We start from the raw sequence: 17,600 nt of genomic DNA, 5'->3' as shown, positions 1-17,600 counted from the left end.
CAACCATGTGCACCGCACTACCAACATTCAAGTATACCATTGGGAAACAAGATGGCCATTTGCCAAGTTGAATTTTCTGTCAATGTCACATGGTAGGGTCCCCATTAACCAAAAAGTAGTGGCATTACTTATTACACCAAAAGTTAAGCATGATATAGAATTGAATGCAGCCACATGACCTGGTAGTAATGTCCAAGACTCATAAAGAGCAGGAGCAGGATGCTATCCTGTTCCATAGGGTACCCACCTGGATCTTTTTTCTATTTTTAGATTTTTTTAAGATATTGGGTCATTGTGTATCTGATCCATTCTTATGATTAAGATAAGCTTATCTTAATTAGAAGGTTTGTCAGAGATAGGAAGTTCGAGTCTGTTAGAACTAAAATTTTCCATCTATAAACAGATCTATGTCACAGGGACAAACAAATTTTGGTGGTGTGTCCCCTATGACATGAGCCAACACGTGGACACTCATTTAAATATTTTTTAATGAATAAAAAAATATTTTTTAAATATCAAAAATAGTTTTTAATGGATTAAAAAATAAAAAAACTGTGTCCTGGTGTCCTATTTTTCAAAAAAAATTTGAACTTGTGAGTCGAATCTGCATCACGTCCTCGTGTCGACGTATCTTTGTGACATAGAAATAGATGAGAGATCTAGAAAATTAGATGGATTGAAGTTTGAAATTGATTGAGATAAGTTTCAGTTATTTTCAAGATATTTTCAATTATTTTTAATATCCCGTGGATGCCAAATCTGCAGGCTTCAAGAATGGCCTTTCTCAATCATTGGATCACTTCTATTGAACTGAATCAATCGAGCATTGTAATGTGCCTTTTTAGGATTTAATGTGTCAGATCATTTTATTTGTGTCACTAGGATGTCCCTTCAATATGGTTAACAAGAAATTTAGATAAGTTACCTATATAATGGAAACTTGCATAAACAAATGTTGAAGTTATCAACCAATGGGGCTCCAACCATATGATAGGAGCAGTTTGTGCAAGTCACCATGTGATGGGACATCGCAAGTTCGAACCCCACTGGTATATGGGTGGTTGAATAATTGTCTGGTAGTTTGAACAGGCCTTTAGCCTGTCTGGGTTAGCTTAAAGGCTGTTTGTAAAAAGGAAGGGCCCCTAATTCCCCGGCTCTGTTATGAAAAAAAATGTCAAAGTTATGAACTTGAATTGGTTCGGATCTTTTGTGACAACTAGATGGATGTAAAGGCTTTGCTTGGTCTCACATTTGCATAATGGGAGAGGGTTGTGTGTTTCTAGTTTCCTTAATTTTTTCTTGTATAATCTGGAATTCTCAGCTTTTAGTTCTGTATTTCCAAGTTTTTTTTCCTAGACCAAGGGAAAAATCTTCCAACACTGACTGCACATTGACAGGCCTCCAGTTGGTAAACCCCTTGCTTATCAGAGAGTACACTCAACTTGACCTTGTACGAGAAACATCCTTGGTGTTGGAACCCGGAAGGGTTCGTAAATTCGGTATCGATGAGGTCCGTTAGAACGAGGGGTTGAACCTCTAACCTTGTGAAAAACACATGTTCTACCATTGAGCTATTTCAGTCCTCTCCTAACATGGGCTTTGACAGTCCTCCATTAGAGCTTAGTTTTTGCACTCTCTACCATGTCATTGCCATGGTCTTATGATATAGGCAGCCATGGAGCATTGGATACATTCCACCGTTAATCTTAGAGATAATGCCCCATTTGTTCTGAAACCCCATCCATAACTCATGCACATTATGTTAAAAGTAGCCTTTAAATAATATTAGATTACATAACTATATTACATAAAATAGTCTTAATGAGCTCACCATTTTTGTGGTTCTTGGGGTTCCATTTGTGAGACCCTACACTTAGTGGATTTCAAATTATGGTCATGTCAAAAGACAAACCATGGTCTTCCCTAACCAGGAAGGCAAAGCCCTTATGGGCCTTCTCTATTTTCAGTTGAGAGTTTTTTTTTATGACAAAGGAAAACCTTCACCCAGAACCGAGTCACTTAATGGGCCAGACTCTTGTGAGGTAAAACTCCGAGCTAAAGACATGACCACCCAGCCTTACGTGTCCCAACCGTGATAAAGCATCAGCTGCCCCCATGTGCCAACAGGATTCGATCCTGAGCTTTCAGCTTGACACAAGACCCCACTGACCACATGTAATTGAGAATTTTCTGCCAAAGATTATGTTTTCGCCATATTCTTGCTGTTTGCTGAAGAGAAAACCTAAATTTTTATTTGGGAATTCATTATTGCTACCAAACGGGGACTGGCATGTTCCAATTTATGTTTATTTTTTTTTCTAACCAACACCTCTGATCTAAACACAAGCTGAATTCTCTGTTGGGAGTAGGGGTGGCAATCGGGTCGGGTTGGCGGGTCAGCATACCTCAACCCGAACCCGACCCGTTTATTAAACGGGTCGGCTGTGGCAAACACGAACCCGACCCGTTTAATAAACGGGTAACCCGACACGACCCGCCAACCCATTTAATAAATGGGTTGGGTCGGGTAAACGGGTTTTCAGGTTCGCGGGTCAGGTTGGCGGGTCGGGTTGGCGGGTTGACGGATCGGGTAGGCAGGTTGGCGGGTCGGGTTGGCGGGTTGACCCACCCGCCTAACCCGTTTATTAAACGGGTCAGCCGGGTTGGCGTACCCCCAACCCGAACCCGACCTGTTTAATAAACGGGTTACGCGGGTCGACCCGTTTATTAAACGGGTTGGCTTAAGCCCAACCCGAACCCGCCTAAGAGGCGGGTTGGCGGGTCGTGTCAGAAATTGCCACCCCTAGTTGGGAGTGGGTTTACGAGGGAGTTGAGAAGTTGGAAAAGTGAAAAGGGAATTGGCATATACCACCTCTTCAGCTTTTGTTGGCAAACAGACATCCAAACTACCTACTCAACTTCTCTCCTCAACCATTTTGTCTCAAATGACCATCGGTAGAAGAGTTTGACTCCACACCAGACAAAATCCTCACTTCCCATACCAACTGCTGACTTCCAAACAGAGGAATGCAAAAGTGCATTTCGAATGTAAATGGATCATCAAGGCATGGTTCACATGAGGTACCAACAGTGCCACAAATCTCCTTCTTGGAGAAATCTCAATGAGGAAAAATCTCATGATACTTTGGAAAAAAACGGATTTTCTCTTGAAAACATCAGAGTACATAAAAATTTAAAGGCATATAAGTAATATAAAAACTATACAAAAAATATTGTGATAAAACATAATAGTTTTGGAAAAACAATATATTTTTGAAATTATTATGTTTTTTTTTGACATTATACTATTATTTCAGAAAAAACACAATAAAGTCTTGATATTTCCAAAACATCTGCAGTATTAGTGACATAAGGTACAAAAAGCAACAGTTGCATATGCTGTGTTAGGAGTGGGACGGGTAAACGAGCCAAACGAACAAAACTAAGGGTGTTCAATCTCAACTTGTTCTTGTGGTGAACCAAGCCAAGCTTCAGCTCATGGCGAACCCAAGTTAGATGAGTCGAGCTGGCTAGTTTAACAAAAAAAAAAAAAGATTTTAAAATTGAAAATAATAGAATGTAAACTATAAACCTACCCCATCCAAGGTCATAAAATAAATGTGTTGCTTCAAAGTTGTAAGCAACAAGATTTGATGCTGTGGAAGGGGGGCTTGGCAGCTAGGCGGGCGGTCAAGGTTCCATTCCCACAGGCATCACCCCTTACGTTATGCCGAAGTGAGGCGACTCTCTGGGGGCACAGGTTTACACTACTGGGACAGCGACAGTAAGTACAGCATGCATAGCCAGCACCACTAGGTCTTTGTTTCTGGAGTGGTTTCCCTGTTCTTCATGAAAAAAAAAAGCAACAAGATTTGAACTCCAAATTTATTGGTTGCAATCCAAACACTTGAACCATTTATATTCTATGGTTTTAAATTTGTGTTGAATATATTTCTTACTAATTAACAAGTTTATACTAGCCAAGCCAAGTTGAACACCCTGCGGCGTTCGGGTTTGGCTTGCTGAGTCTATTTCACGAGTTTGAATGAGCTCAATGAATCGAACATAAACCAGGCTACAAGCAGCTTATCTCGTTTCCTGGCACTACTTAGAAGTAGCTTAGACACTAATGCCCAGTTTTTATTTTCTCAACATTCCAGGACGTTCTTGATTGCCCACATATAGATGAAAGGATGACTCAAACATGCAAGCAAAAGGAGCTTGTGAGGTTTTTCCAAGATCAAAGTAGTCGGGGTTTTTGGCATTCCCCTAAAACTGAAGGAAGGTTTTAAGTAATTAACCTACCAAGGGTTAAAAAACAAGATAGAGCAATTCATCTCTCTTCTTTTGTTTGAATGGGTTGCAAACTGGTTGGATACAGATCTCGTCAATTCTGAGATATAGTACAAATCCACAGAATGAGTCTGAAAAATACATCAAAGTCTCATTCCTGATTGATTTCCTGGGATTGAAAAGGCCCCAGCCTATTCTTACCAATCCAAGATATATCTAAATTGGGTCATACCGTTTTTGTTGAGAAGAAGACATCCCTTGAGTAAACAAAACAATAGACACCAGATTGGCTCGCTTTTTCCGAAATAATTGGTTGTTTTGTTCCTCCCAAACCCACCCCCCATGCCGAAGTGATCCACCATTTCAAGGCTCTCCTCCACTTGGGAGAGTGCTTAGAGGAATCAGGTCAAAAGATTAAGTTCCTAAATCAGGAAGGTTGTGCAACTATTAGGTGAAGGCCCAACCATACTGTCATAAACATTTCTTGAAAAACTTTGCAGAACCAAAAAGATGGGTGGCAGGTTCAACATCTTCACATAATGGCCATCTATTAGGATGCCCATTTCCTGTAAGCGTTCAAAGAGTGATTATTTTTTCTATTAATAAGTTCCAAGCAAAAAAAGCTAGCCCTAGCCAATGAACTCGATCCCCCTATAACAAACACCTTGTGGCAAAAGATCCACACCGGCCTTCATGCAAGCCTGATAACAAGATTCCCCTTAGAACAAACCTGAATTAGTTATGGTCCATTTGGTTTGGGATGAGGTCACATCCCAAGCAATGAATCGATAGAAGGTAGCAAGAGCTTTCACCAAACCACCAACGGGGGGGGGGGGGGGGGGGGGGGGGCTGCGCTTCTGTGGCAGGAGCAGTTAGGGAACGTCACCTTGTGTTGGAACGTTGCAAGTTCGAATCCCTATGGTATAGTTGTATAACTGGTAGGGGTCTGTCTAACCCCAGCTTTCTCTGTCGAAAAAAAGAGCTTTCGCCAAACCTTTCCATGGTTGTGACCCCTTCCACCTCAGCTTCGAGGTCCATTGATCTGGCGTCCCTCCATAAACAAAAAAAAAAGTGTAGAAATAAATCATATTTTCTCTTGTATACCAAACAAAGTTCAAACTGGTATGCTGGGGATAATCGTTTTCTGCTACAAAAGATACTGCTCACTCTTTGAGGTCAGTGAAAAGATAATCAAAGCTTTTACATTCAACAAAGGATGTCCAAAGTATAATTCAGGATAAGAATACTATGATAACCAGAATTGGAACAACCAGTGGGGTGGTTGTGAGGGTGCTGAGATGAAGGCACCGGATCAAACCCCACCGGTGCCCGGGTGTGTCTGAAGGTTTCAGAGACGAGTCACATACGGTTCGGTGGTCGTGGGGCCCCACCCGGGCTTTTCCTTGCTTTGCCTAAAAAAAAAACATTACAGTTTGTAAAGTGTGGATTGGTTAAAGTTTCATAGGTAACAAATTTGTACAGGAGTTTTTCCTGCTTAAATACAATGCCTAAAAGCCTCTGGGAGCTTAATGAAATGTTTAGATTAGTGGGCTTGATAAAACTTCTATACAGCGTGATTTGGCGCCTTTAGAATCTTTTAGTTCTCATTGGTTTTCATGTTGTTCCAGACAGGAAAACTTACGATACGGAATGATGTATATGCATTTGGAATAGTTCTTCTGGAGCTGTTGACAAACCGAAGAGCAGTGGACATGAACCAAAGACCAAATGATCAAAGCTTCGTATTACAAGTACAACTTTTCTTTGCATCTTAGAAAACACGCTAGCTGATTTCTTCAAAGATGCCTTAAGATGACTGAAAATTGTTCAGGTTAGACACATGCTGAATGACCGAAAGAAGCTGTTTAAGGTGATTGATCACGACATTAGTAAGAGTTTATACACTTTGGAATCTGTTGCAATGTATGCAAATCTTACATCTCGATGTACACGTATTGACAGTAGTGGGAGACCAATGATGATAGACTGTGTTAGAGAACTCCAAAAGATATTATTAATTCAAAAGCATTGGGCTTTGCTTCTGTGAATCTTTAATTTTTTGTGTTGAACATTGTATATGGACAATGCATGTAGAGGCTTTGTACAATTTAAGCTAAGAAGAGTTATTTGATGCATCTTGCTTGAGTTGAAACGTGAGACACTGTCTACTTTTACAATATAACAACAGTTGGGACTGGATCCAAGTCCGTGAAGGACTTGAAAAGTGTGAATTATGCTGTCGCAATTGTTTCACTAATTTCATGTCTCTGAACTGTAGATGATGCATTCGGAATGAATCAGGTTGATACATTACACATTACACAAGAATGACTAAAACTTTGACACCAATTCTTCTTAACATATCCAACCAAACAACCTTATATACACATCTTCCTTGTTTTGAAATGTAACATACACTGTCTACTTGTACAATATAACAACAACAAACAGTTGGGACTGAATCCAAGTCCGTGAAGGACTTGAAAAGTGTGAATCATGTTGTTGCAACTGTTTCACTAATTTCATGTTTCTGAACTGTAGATGCATTCTGCATCCATCAGGTTGATACATTACACAAAAATGACAAACTTTGACTCCAATTCTTCTAGCATATCCAACCAAACAACCTCATACACACGTCCTTTCCTGTTTTGTAATTCAAGAGAATTTGCAAATGGTTTAAGACCAGTACCATGAGTTTGTCCTGAATATGAAACTTATCTTTATCAATTCTTTTCTAGATTAACAAATTGATAATCCACCTTATCAAGAACCAAGTTATGTTATCACACAATGGAGGAACCAATTTCCTAGATACAATCCTCCAACTAGTTAGCAGCAACTTGATTATCTTGAGCAATTGCTTTACACACTTAAACTTTGTGGAGCCTATAAGAAACCTCAATTCTTGAAATAATTATCAGAAAATCTTTTAGGTACTGGTTGGATAACACCCAAAAACCAAGTTTTGATGTGTTTGGGTGACTCATCAAAACTTGGTTAAAAAAAAAGCCCCCCACATCCTCTCTCTCTCTCTCTCTCTCAATACAAATAAATTCGGCCACCTTCCGGCTGGGCGGTACGAGCCGCACTTTTCAACTAGTGACCAGCCGGAAAATGGCTGAAAAAAAATTGTGTTTTTTTGTGGCAACTGGCCAAAAAATGCCCAGCCGACCATTCGTTTTTTTTTTTTTTTTTGCGTTTTTGTTTTGGTGGTGGCTGGCCAAAAAATGGCCCACCGACCATTTTTTCATTTTTTTTTCATTTTTGATCTGGCTAGCCATCGACAGGGAAATAGCTAGCCAGACATTCCCCTTTTTTATTTTTTTCAAATCAATGACTGGCCATCCATTTTCTGGCCAGCCACTGGCCGGTATCCCCCAACACAGATGACACCAGCCTGTGGCGGGCTGAGGAACGCCCCACCTTTTTTTTCTTACTTTTTTTTGGTTTTTTGTGGACAGCCCAACAAGGCTGGTTTTTGGCAAGTCAGGTTGGGCGATAACCTGGTTTGAGGCAAAACCTGGCTGGACAAACACCAGGTTTTGGCCCCTATCATCCAAACGGCTCCTTAGTGGTTAAGAGCTGTTTGCACTAAAACATCTGCATTATGCCTGCAAAAATATCGACTAGGAACCTACCCATGAAACAAAGGCACTCTAACCCATACTTGCAATTTGAATTCATGTGATTAGGTCAAGCAGAGTTTATTTTGCCCATATAACCCTAATTAGGAGATATTTTTATTGACTTTAACTGGCTTGTCGGAACACATGGGTTGAAAACTTGGTGCCCAGTCTTGGATAAGCCAAGACTGGTTCAACTTCACCATAAACCCCATATAAAATGGAGAACAAGTTTTATGCATATCCTTATCCTTAGTTGTCAAAAGCGCTAGTTGGAGCCTAGGTGGAAGACCCCTAAAAGGACTAGTCGGGGCCTAGGCGGGATTAGTTGGCCTAAGTGAGAAAAAAAATAAAACATCATGAAAAACATAAATATTACAATAAATAAAAAAAATTAATAACAAACATATGATTGTAACTATGAATGAGGTATGTAATTGAATGTAACATATCACAAAATTCATAAAATTCATAAAATTGCATTGAACATAAAATAAAACATTATATATATATATATATATATATATATATATATATATATATATATATATATATATATATATATATATATATATATATATATATGTGTGTGTATGTGTGTGTGTGTGTGTGTGCGTGTGTGTGTGTGTGAAAAATACAGGCATACATGTAAAGAACAAAAAGGGAAAAAGGAAGAAAAAAAAAGCTGAAAGGGTGAAAGGAGGAGGGAGAAGAAAAAAAGAAAAGAATAAGAACATAAAAAAGAAAAGAAGATAAGAAAAAACATTTGGAGCAAGAGAAAGAAGAAAAAAAAATGACAATCATGTCCCTATAACCTAAGCACCGCCTAAGCAGTCTAGGCAAGAAAACAAGGCCTTACTGCCTGGACCAACAAGCTTAGGTGGTGGCCTTGCACCTAGGCGGTGCCTAGGCGCCGCTTTTAACAAGTGCATATCTATTGAATTGTGTTGTTGGATGACAGCAAGTCTTGAAGCAAGAATCTTCATGTTTCTTGCACCCTCGTGTCTTTAGTCGATGATTTCACAAAGGCCAAAAAAAGCAGCAAGCAAATTTCACCGTGCAAAAAAGTTCAATCCTAGCATCTCCGCTGATCATTTCCATGGTAATGGATTAATAAAGAATAGCATGCATGCACTCATTGCAACAAAGGAGATGTTCAAGTGAAAAACCAATATCTACTTCAACATCATTAGACAATTCTTCAAATATCATCCCTTTGAAACAGGAATGGAGAAACTCTATCCCTATGAACCTGAAAATCTGTAAGTATTAGTAGAACCTGTAAACACCCCCACCAATTACTGTTAAAAGCATCTGAAAAGGAGATTGTAGAAAATGAAAAGTCATAACATAGCTGCACCAGTTAGAATTGCACCATTTAATCAACTAATCTTCAGTTCAAAATCACACTGAGGGTAACCCTATGTTAACTATCCAAAAGAGAAAAAAAAAATAATAATAATAATAAAGAAGAAGAGGAGGGAAGGAAGCACCTTTCCACTAACTCAGATATTTGTGAGATCTAATCTCAAATTTCCAATGGCTGAAGGCGCCAGTAAAATCCCACAATCTTCATCCAAGATAAATGTGACATACATGCATAATTTATTACCAAGTCCATTGATGCATGCACAAGTATGTACACGTGTTTGTCGGTGTGGTCAATACAATTTTAATATAATTTATTACCTAGTATTATGACATAAAAGTACTTACTAGGTCAAAAACATCCGCATGGCAACAAATTCAGCTTGCCATACGGTAGTAACTTCAGTCAACTAAAGAATGTTCATAGAGGGGAAACATTTGTACTGAAAAAGCTACCAATATTCAATGACCCATATCCTAATTATGTTTCAAGAACCCTTGATTCTCAAGGATTGGCTAGAATAGCCACCAAAACATATATTTCATTTCACTAGGAGGAAAACAAACTGTGTTGGGAGTCAAACAAAGTTGCTTTCATCTTCAATAGCAATTAAGTATTAACATGGCAATGAGATGTCATGTGAATTCCCTTAGGTGGCCTTTGACTATCTGGACACAATGGTGGAGGACAACTCCTCCTGGACCATTGTGTCTTGATTGCACTTCCTAGGGTGCAACTCTTTTGTCCCAAAGAATGGCGACCCAAGCTCCATTTTGGCAGGACACCTGCGGCCCCTGTTTGTTTCCACACTACAAACATCAGGTAAAACAATCCTAAAATATGTTGGATCTTATTAATGAAAGCATCTGCAAGGTTAATACATCTTTTTAGACTACAGCATGCAAGTAGATGAAATTCAGATAACATCCCCTAGCCTACAGTCACGGAATCATCTATTTTCCACTAGATAGGGAACTTTCATTCCTACTTCTGGTTCGATAGCTTCTTCCTCTCCTTGTTTATCTGGAGCATGGAGTGGCAGGTTCTCCTGAACAAGTTTACCCTTCTGAGACAATCCAGTTTCTTCCTATCCAAATGCACCTGTTAGATTGACCAAGTAGATCGTTTGTTAATCACCAGTTCATTTTTTAGATTCAGGTGACCATGATGAGCCTGAAACTAAATTTCAAATCATTTGATAATTTCCTGATAGTTGCACTTATCAACAAAAAGGCTATAAATCATCACAACAGAATCCCACTCAGTAGTCACACTTATCTTGACAGATTGACTAGCTGGTCAGTGGCCCAGCTAAGTCACAGGGACTCGGCAAAGCAGGTGCCGCACCCACGTCGACGTGACGCAGGTGCACGTGCGGGTGCGACACCTAGTGCGGTCAACGCAACCCTGGGTGTGGTCAACGCACACAGGGTCATTTTCGTCCAATTTTCAAACGTAAAAAAAAAAATCTGTTGCCCGATCAAAAGGGGCTACGAAAGAGGATTAGGGTAAATTTTTTTTGCCCTGATCCTCTCCTCTCCTCTCCCGTGCAGCTCCGCTCTCTCGCTCGCCTCCTCTCCTCCCGATGTCTCGCAGGGGAGCCCGACTCCACCTCCTCCTCTCCCTCGTCGCAAGTACCCTCTCGCTCTCTTGTTGGGTCGGCAGGGGAGGGGCCGAGCCCCCCCTACTCTCTCGCTCTCTTGTTGGGTCGGCAGGGGAGAGGCCGAGCCCCCCCCTGCTCCCTTTCGCTCTCTTGTTGGGTCGGCAGGAGAGTGGCCGAGCCCCCCCCTACTCCCTCTCGCTCTCTTGTTGGGTCGGCAGTGGAGGGGCCGAGCCCCCCCTTTCGTCTCCTCTCTGACTCCCTCTGCTCTCCGTCAACCCTGACGCTGCCACCGACCACTCCAAGTATGCCCCCGACTCCCTCTGCTCTCCTCCTCTCCTCTCTGTCTTCCCTCTCTCCTTCTTAGAACGTCGGGGTCTCCGTGCGCACAGCTTGTGCTTTTTTGGGTCTCTATGTTTGCTTTCCCTTTGCCCCAGTGGAATCGTGTCCCTACTCGGTGCTAACGGCTCAACTGCAAGGTTCTTTGTGCATCTTCCAGAGGGCTTGGACATGCGGTTTGGCAGGCCACACTGCAGTGTTTTGTCGTTGTTGGTTCCCTTGCCGCTATGTGGGCTTTCGGATGTTCGGTATATGTTGGCTCAGGTGGGGAGTCGAAACAGCTCTCCTTCCTGCACTCATATTTTCAATGTCGGAATCCTGCCACTAGTTATATGCTTGTCTCAAAGATTAAGCCATGCATGTGTAAGTATGAACTAATTCAGACTGTGAAACTGCGAATGGCTCATTAAAACATTTTTTTGTAACTGATAACTGATAAAACTTAAAAATTATATATATATATATATATATATATATATATATATATATATATATATATATATATATATATATATATATATATATTGCCGCACCCCCGCACCCACACCCATGTGACATAGTAGCCCAGTCTCAAATACAGTCTATCATCAAAAGAGATAATGGCAAATGAAGGAAGAAGAACTCTTGCATTAGGAAAAAAAAAGCTCCCTAAAGCTTGAGTAGGCATAGCCCGAATGAGAGGCCCTTTGACCGGTTAAGAGGGAGGTCAGAAAACCTATGTAGCATGATATCAACCTGTTATGGTTCAACCAATGCTTGACCGGAGTCCACTTGCTTCTTACTAGAACAAGAAAACAGGAAGTCAGGGTCATTACTCAGATACTACCTTTTTGCCATTTTCTTCATGATTCACTTCATGTCATAAGGAGAAGGAGACATCCCATCTTTAGGGTCCGGAGCGGGATCATGCCAAAGGGGTTCCGTCATTTTGATGAATTATATACAGAGTAGTGGGAACTGATGAAACTAATCTAGAATATGAAGGTGGTTTAAGTTTGACATGCCACCAGCCATGAAAAAAGAGGCCAGCCAGAATTAACCAGATGGAGACACATTTCAGCATTAGATACACCACAAACATTGGAACTAGCAGTGCATTATTGGCTGCAAAAAAATGAAGTCAAAATTTCTCTTACCTTCAATTATTTTGTAACTCGTGAATCAGTTTACCACCTTCATGATATATTAAGAGATTCATGAGAAAGGAATCTACACTGGATCCACAAGTTGTGAATTAGTAGGGGTGGGCAGTCGCTTGTACATCAAGTGTTTGCGGCGCTGAAAACTCAACAAGGAAAAGATGCTATCTGTTCGGACAACATTATAATCAGCCTTAGAATACATGCTAAGAGCAGCAGTATCAATCAGTCTGCAATGCAAGTATATCTCGGTGGCTCCCAACTGAGGTACAAGTTCCTCTGAAGCCTTCAACAGATGACGACCAATTCCTCTTCTGACAAGAAGAAAATTTTACAGTCAGATTAAAGGCCCACTGATTTTCAGAAACCTCCACAGAGAAAGGGAAAATCCCAACTTTCTTATTCCAAAGTACTCTGCAAACACATCTGATGTTGCCCTTTTTGGATGGCCATCAGTTCTGACTACTCACATGAATAATGCTAATAAGAATTCATGTCTTCTAGTATCCGGTATGTACAAAGCCTACGTTTTGTACAACAGTTAATAATTCCAAACCGTGGATGAGGAATCTGTTTTAAAGTTGATATTGAACACATGACACCAGGGATCGAATTGGTGATTAGAGATGGAATCTTAGTTCAACATTGGTTCACCCAGGGGCCCATGCTGTGGCATCATAACTTGGTCATAAAATAAAGGACAACGAAAGAAGCCAGATAAGAGTCCCTTGTATGCATGTTTTTGTTAAAACCACTCAAGAATATATTATGGAAGAAAACAAATAACAACAAAACAACTCATAAACGCAAAAATCAAGTAACCAATTTGTAAAACCCGTGAAATTTACAAAATTCTAAATGAATAAAAGTGGAGCATTTATGTGAAATAGTGAGATTTTATGCTAAGCAATACAATTCTTGATGATTTTAGGTTTCTAGAACGAAACCGGTAACAAACCCTCAAAATTGGTATTTGGATCCGGATCTTGGCAAGATCCGATAATCTAACTCGGTTCACGGGACCCAATGGTAAACTAAATGGTTTCGGGATAATAGCGTCAGATCCGAAACACATTTAAGGTAAGAGAGGGCAAGTTTAGAACCAACGGGTGAAAAATCCACTTGAAGATGAAAAAAATCCATCAAAAAGAAAAAACGTCCAAATATGACATAGATAGAATTTTCTTGCAAAAGTAAACACCAAGTGATGGTGGGGTGTAGTGGTAGGACGCATGGTTGTGTGGAGCCACAACCCAAGTTCAAAACCTCGGAGCGCCCACATTGAAATGAAAAAAACATTGTTTTTTCATGAAATCCGGAACGAAACTGAAAGGGTTAAATACAATTTAATCCACACACTTTGCAACGAAAAGCAATGTAGCACAACTGGTGGGGCTCGTTACCCCTTAGGTTGAAAACCCAAGTTCAAAACCCCATGTGCACAAATTTTTCTTTTTACACACAAAAGTTAAAATTTTTCTTTGAAAAAAAAAATAAAGAAAGGGAAAATCGTGGGTGAGTTAAACCCCTACTTTCTAGACCCCCTCCCACAATAAACATGTGGAAGTTGGCCTTTGTGCTTCCCCTTTTCCAAGAAATATGGGAAATCCCCCCAAATGTGGTGGGGGTACCCATAAAGCAACCTTGGAAAAACACTTTGCTAAAGAGGTAAAATGGGCAATCTTGGAAGTTTCTAAACAAACCACACAAAATGTGGGCTTGAGGTTTGATCTTTTTGAAAATAAAAAAAAACTCCCTAAATAGGGAAGAAAATTAAATTGGATGAAAAGGAGGAGACGGCTACTCTCTCTCTCTCTCTCTCTCTCTCTCTCTCTCTCTCTCTCTCTCTCTCTCTCAACGTTTTTCCTTTCCCTCTCTCACGGTGGTGGTCGACCCCCACTGTTGGACGGCGTGAACTCCCATTATCAAGGTGTGTGGGTGACAGCTCCAACAGGAAGAAGAAACCAACATTTTTGCCAGTTGAAGCTTCGAAGAGGTAAGTGGCATGTTATTTGTGAGTGGTTGATCATGGTCCTGTGATCCCAACAATGGTTAACGCCCCATCATGGCATTACCAGCATGGGTGGTGAGTCCACCATCACAAGGGTTTCAAATATAAGCTTTGGACCCTCCATTGTGATAGAACTGAATAATGGGGATTTTACTCCACATATTTATGATTGATGCCCTGCACATGGATATATACAGTGCGGCTAATGTAAGTCTTGGAAACACCAATGGCCATGAATGGTGGTTGGTAGCAGGAGGCCCAGTTGGGGCGCTGGTGGTCTGTCCCCAATATACAAAAAAAAAAAGAAAAAAAGGGCAGAGGCACTGACCATCACCACGTTGGTATGGTCTGTTGGCTGTGGCTTTTCACACAGAATGGAAGGACTGAATTATAATGGGGTTTGGATGCACAACATAGGTTCATAATTATTTAGTAGCAATAATTTTTCTATGCTAAGTATCATATACAATGACTGGGCATTTGATTCGTAGGGGCAGAATAGTTGCACACAATGGTTGGATTGCATAAAACAAAACTGTTAACCTGCATACATATCAAACCAGTAAATTACTTGTAATTGTTAACAGGATGTTATTTGTTGAGCTGAACTGGTTATGTATGACTATATCGTATACAAAAAAAATGATGACAAAAATTATTTCGTAAAGTGAATCTAGTTGTTGAAACCGGGTCCACTGTCTTGCATTCTAGTATTGAATGGGTAAGCACATTTAAAATGAATATGCAGTGTGGCTTCCACATGCATCAGATATTTCATGATAATGGGTACAACTGACGCTGCCAAAGCTTATCAATAGTTGATGCACTTACGTCTGAGTTCAGCTTGATTGTATTTCATGTATTGAGCATGTTTTATTCTTGTTAGATAGATGTCAAATAGTATATATAATAAGAGTTTAATAAAGATGAATTCATGTGATACGCATGACCATAATATGGCTGGGTTCATTATCTCTCTTGTGGATATATATACAGATCTAATGGGATCCATCCATATGTAATTTGTCACTCATTTTAGAAAACAAAAAGTGATACAGCAGTTTATTAAATTTATACCTGATAGCTAAGGATTTGAACGTTTTGTCTAAACAGTGCACACATGGACACATGGCATATATCAATGGCTCATGTTCAGATTGCTTGTAATTAGGATTTCTTTGAGTAAATAATTTCCTTAGTCAGATGCTTTGATGATGATTCTATATATGGGAGTCTCCTTAATAACAATTTCTTTTTATGAGCATCGGATGTCAAGATCGCATGTGTTAGCATTCATAATATTTTCTTTTGTAGAATATAGTTCATGATAAATCTGATTTCATGACCATCACATATATTACAATATATGTCAAAAAAAAGAGCCTCTGACTTATTTTCTTGCTGAAGTTTCATACTATAGTAATGCCTTCATGACAAACTAATGTCTTGTTTAAATATTGTTATGTTAAGTGGAGTTCATTTTTTACTTAAAGAGCTTAAGGGTATGTTGATTATTCACTCAGGTACACCAGTTAATATAGCAGTAGATGCATCTTAGTTTATTAAACCTGGAAAGGCATGTCACGGGTCGGTTTGACCCCAACCACATTATCAGGTACATCTGCAACCTGGGACAAAGTCGACTATTGGGTCGATTTGTCCCAGTCGGACCTGGGTTGACCCAGTGTCATCTGACCTAGGCAGATCATGCCCGAGACTCAGTGGCATGGTAGGGCGTGTCGCACCTTGTAGGTGATGTTAACCCTGCAGGTAGTGATGACACTGCGGGATCCAATGGTAACGCTGCACCACTAACATGGGTGCAACAGCAATAGAGAAAATCCCTTTAAGGTGCTGAGGGTATTTCGGGTCCCTACTCACTTGGGTGTGGAAGGCGGGACCTATGGGTTTGACTTCCATGTCAAGTGATTGGTGGCAAGTCGTGTACTACACTGTGGGACCGACTAGATACAGACAACCAAGTGGTCGTGGTGCGTAAAGGACTCAGGTAATTGTCATGATGCGCTGAGTTATCTTGATCGTAACTATAGGATACATAAGAAATTAATTAAGCCACAAGACTGGCATAATCCATGGGATTGCGTGTGTGTGCACACTAGCTAAGAGTTGTAAAATATATATATATATATATATATATATATATATATATATATATATATATATATATATATATATATATATATATATATATAAATAATTGGCTTTAGAGTCGAGTTGAGTCCTGCGAAATCTCACTTTTGGTGGTGCTAAGACACCCTAACTCTCAAGTGTATGCAAGTTGTGGGAGCACAATGTTGGCTTCGGGACTTTGAGAATCCTTTGTGGTGCAATGGCTCACACAGGAAAATAATTGAGAAATCAAAATATGAGATTTATGAGGCTCTGGGTATACCTGAAAGAAGGTATATGTTAATGGACCCCTTGTACTGCGATAGCTCGCACCTGGTGATAGAGAAAATATGAAATGAAATATAAAACATAAAACTTTGAGATTCTGGGTATACCTGAAAGACGGTATATGTTACAGAATTCTCCGGGCTCTGGGTATACCTGAAAGACGGTATATGTTACCGAACCCATGGTCTACCTTGGAGAGGGTAGGTGGTACAAGCTTCGTGGATATTCTTGTTTTTTTTTGTGAGAGCTAGGCGTCTCACCCGGTCTCCAATCCACGAAGTTAGGGGACCAGGACTACCAGTGTATCCTAGGTGGTAGATCCAAGTCTTCTGCAGAAGTGTCAATGATGCATCATATTTCTTGTTCTTGCCACTGGGGAATTCTCTCTCGGTCACGGACCGTCCCCTTTGGATATCCGTACGGCTAGTCATACGGGTTATTAAATAATAGACCCCCGTATGGTCTCGGTCCGCTACGAGGTCTATGCCTGTGCGTACCCACAGGGTAAGAGTAAGATAAACATTAAATAATTTAAGTTAAATAAAATACTCATGCTTGAAGAATCGTGAACTGTTGATATGACTTGTAGAATCTACAACTTATGCTAATGTGAATAAATGTATCTTTAATTCAGTTATCTTTTGCACTGTATCATGAATTAGAAAGCATAATCATTTTCTTAGACTGATACAAATATTCATGCTAGTTACATCTACAGTTGTTGCACATATTTGTACACCGGACACTGAGCACCACACATAAATAAAATGCTTCTTACGCAGACAGGGGAGTCTGACCCTTCTGC

At 40.1% G+C, this 17,600-nt stretch overlaps 1 protein-coding gene across 7 annotated transcripts in view; it reads right to left on the bottom strand.

The window, feature by feature from the left end:
- Nucleotides 1-6,731: 6,731 nt before the first annotated feature.
- Nucleotides 6,732-17,600, bottom strand: part of LOC149818589 (GCN5-related N-acetyltransferase 5, chloroplastic-like) — a 28,967-nt gene continuing 18,098 nt past the window's right edge. Inside the window, exons 2-3 of one of the 7 annotated variants that reach the window (XM_089985973.1) lie at nucleotides 12,364-12,680; nucleotides 6,734-6,939 (exon numbers count right to left, since the gene is read on the bottom strand). In XM_089985973.1, the coding sequence (XP_089842099.1) occupies nucleotides 12,437-12,680 (244 nt within the window). In that variant the 3' untranslated portion in view covers nucleotides 6,734-6,939; nucleotides 12,364-12,436. The other 6 variants (XM_089985972.1, XM_089985974.1, XM_089985971.1 and 3 more) reach the window with 6 other exon arrangements.

This window comes from Nuphar pumila, chromosome 13, assembly GCF_984573655.1.
Source record: "Nuphar pumila chromosome 13, dmNupPumi1.hap1.1, whole genome shotgun sequence".
Taxonomy (NCBI): Eukaryota; Viridiplantae; Streptophyta; class Magnoliopsida; order Nymphaeales; family Nymphaeaceae; genus Nuphar; species Nuphar pumila.
The sequence above is the reverse complement of the archived record's forward strand: the minus strand, read 5'-3'. Positions and strand labels throughout refer to the sequence as shown.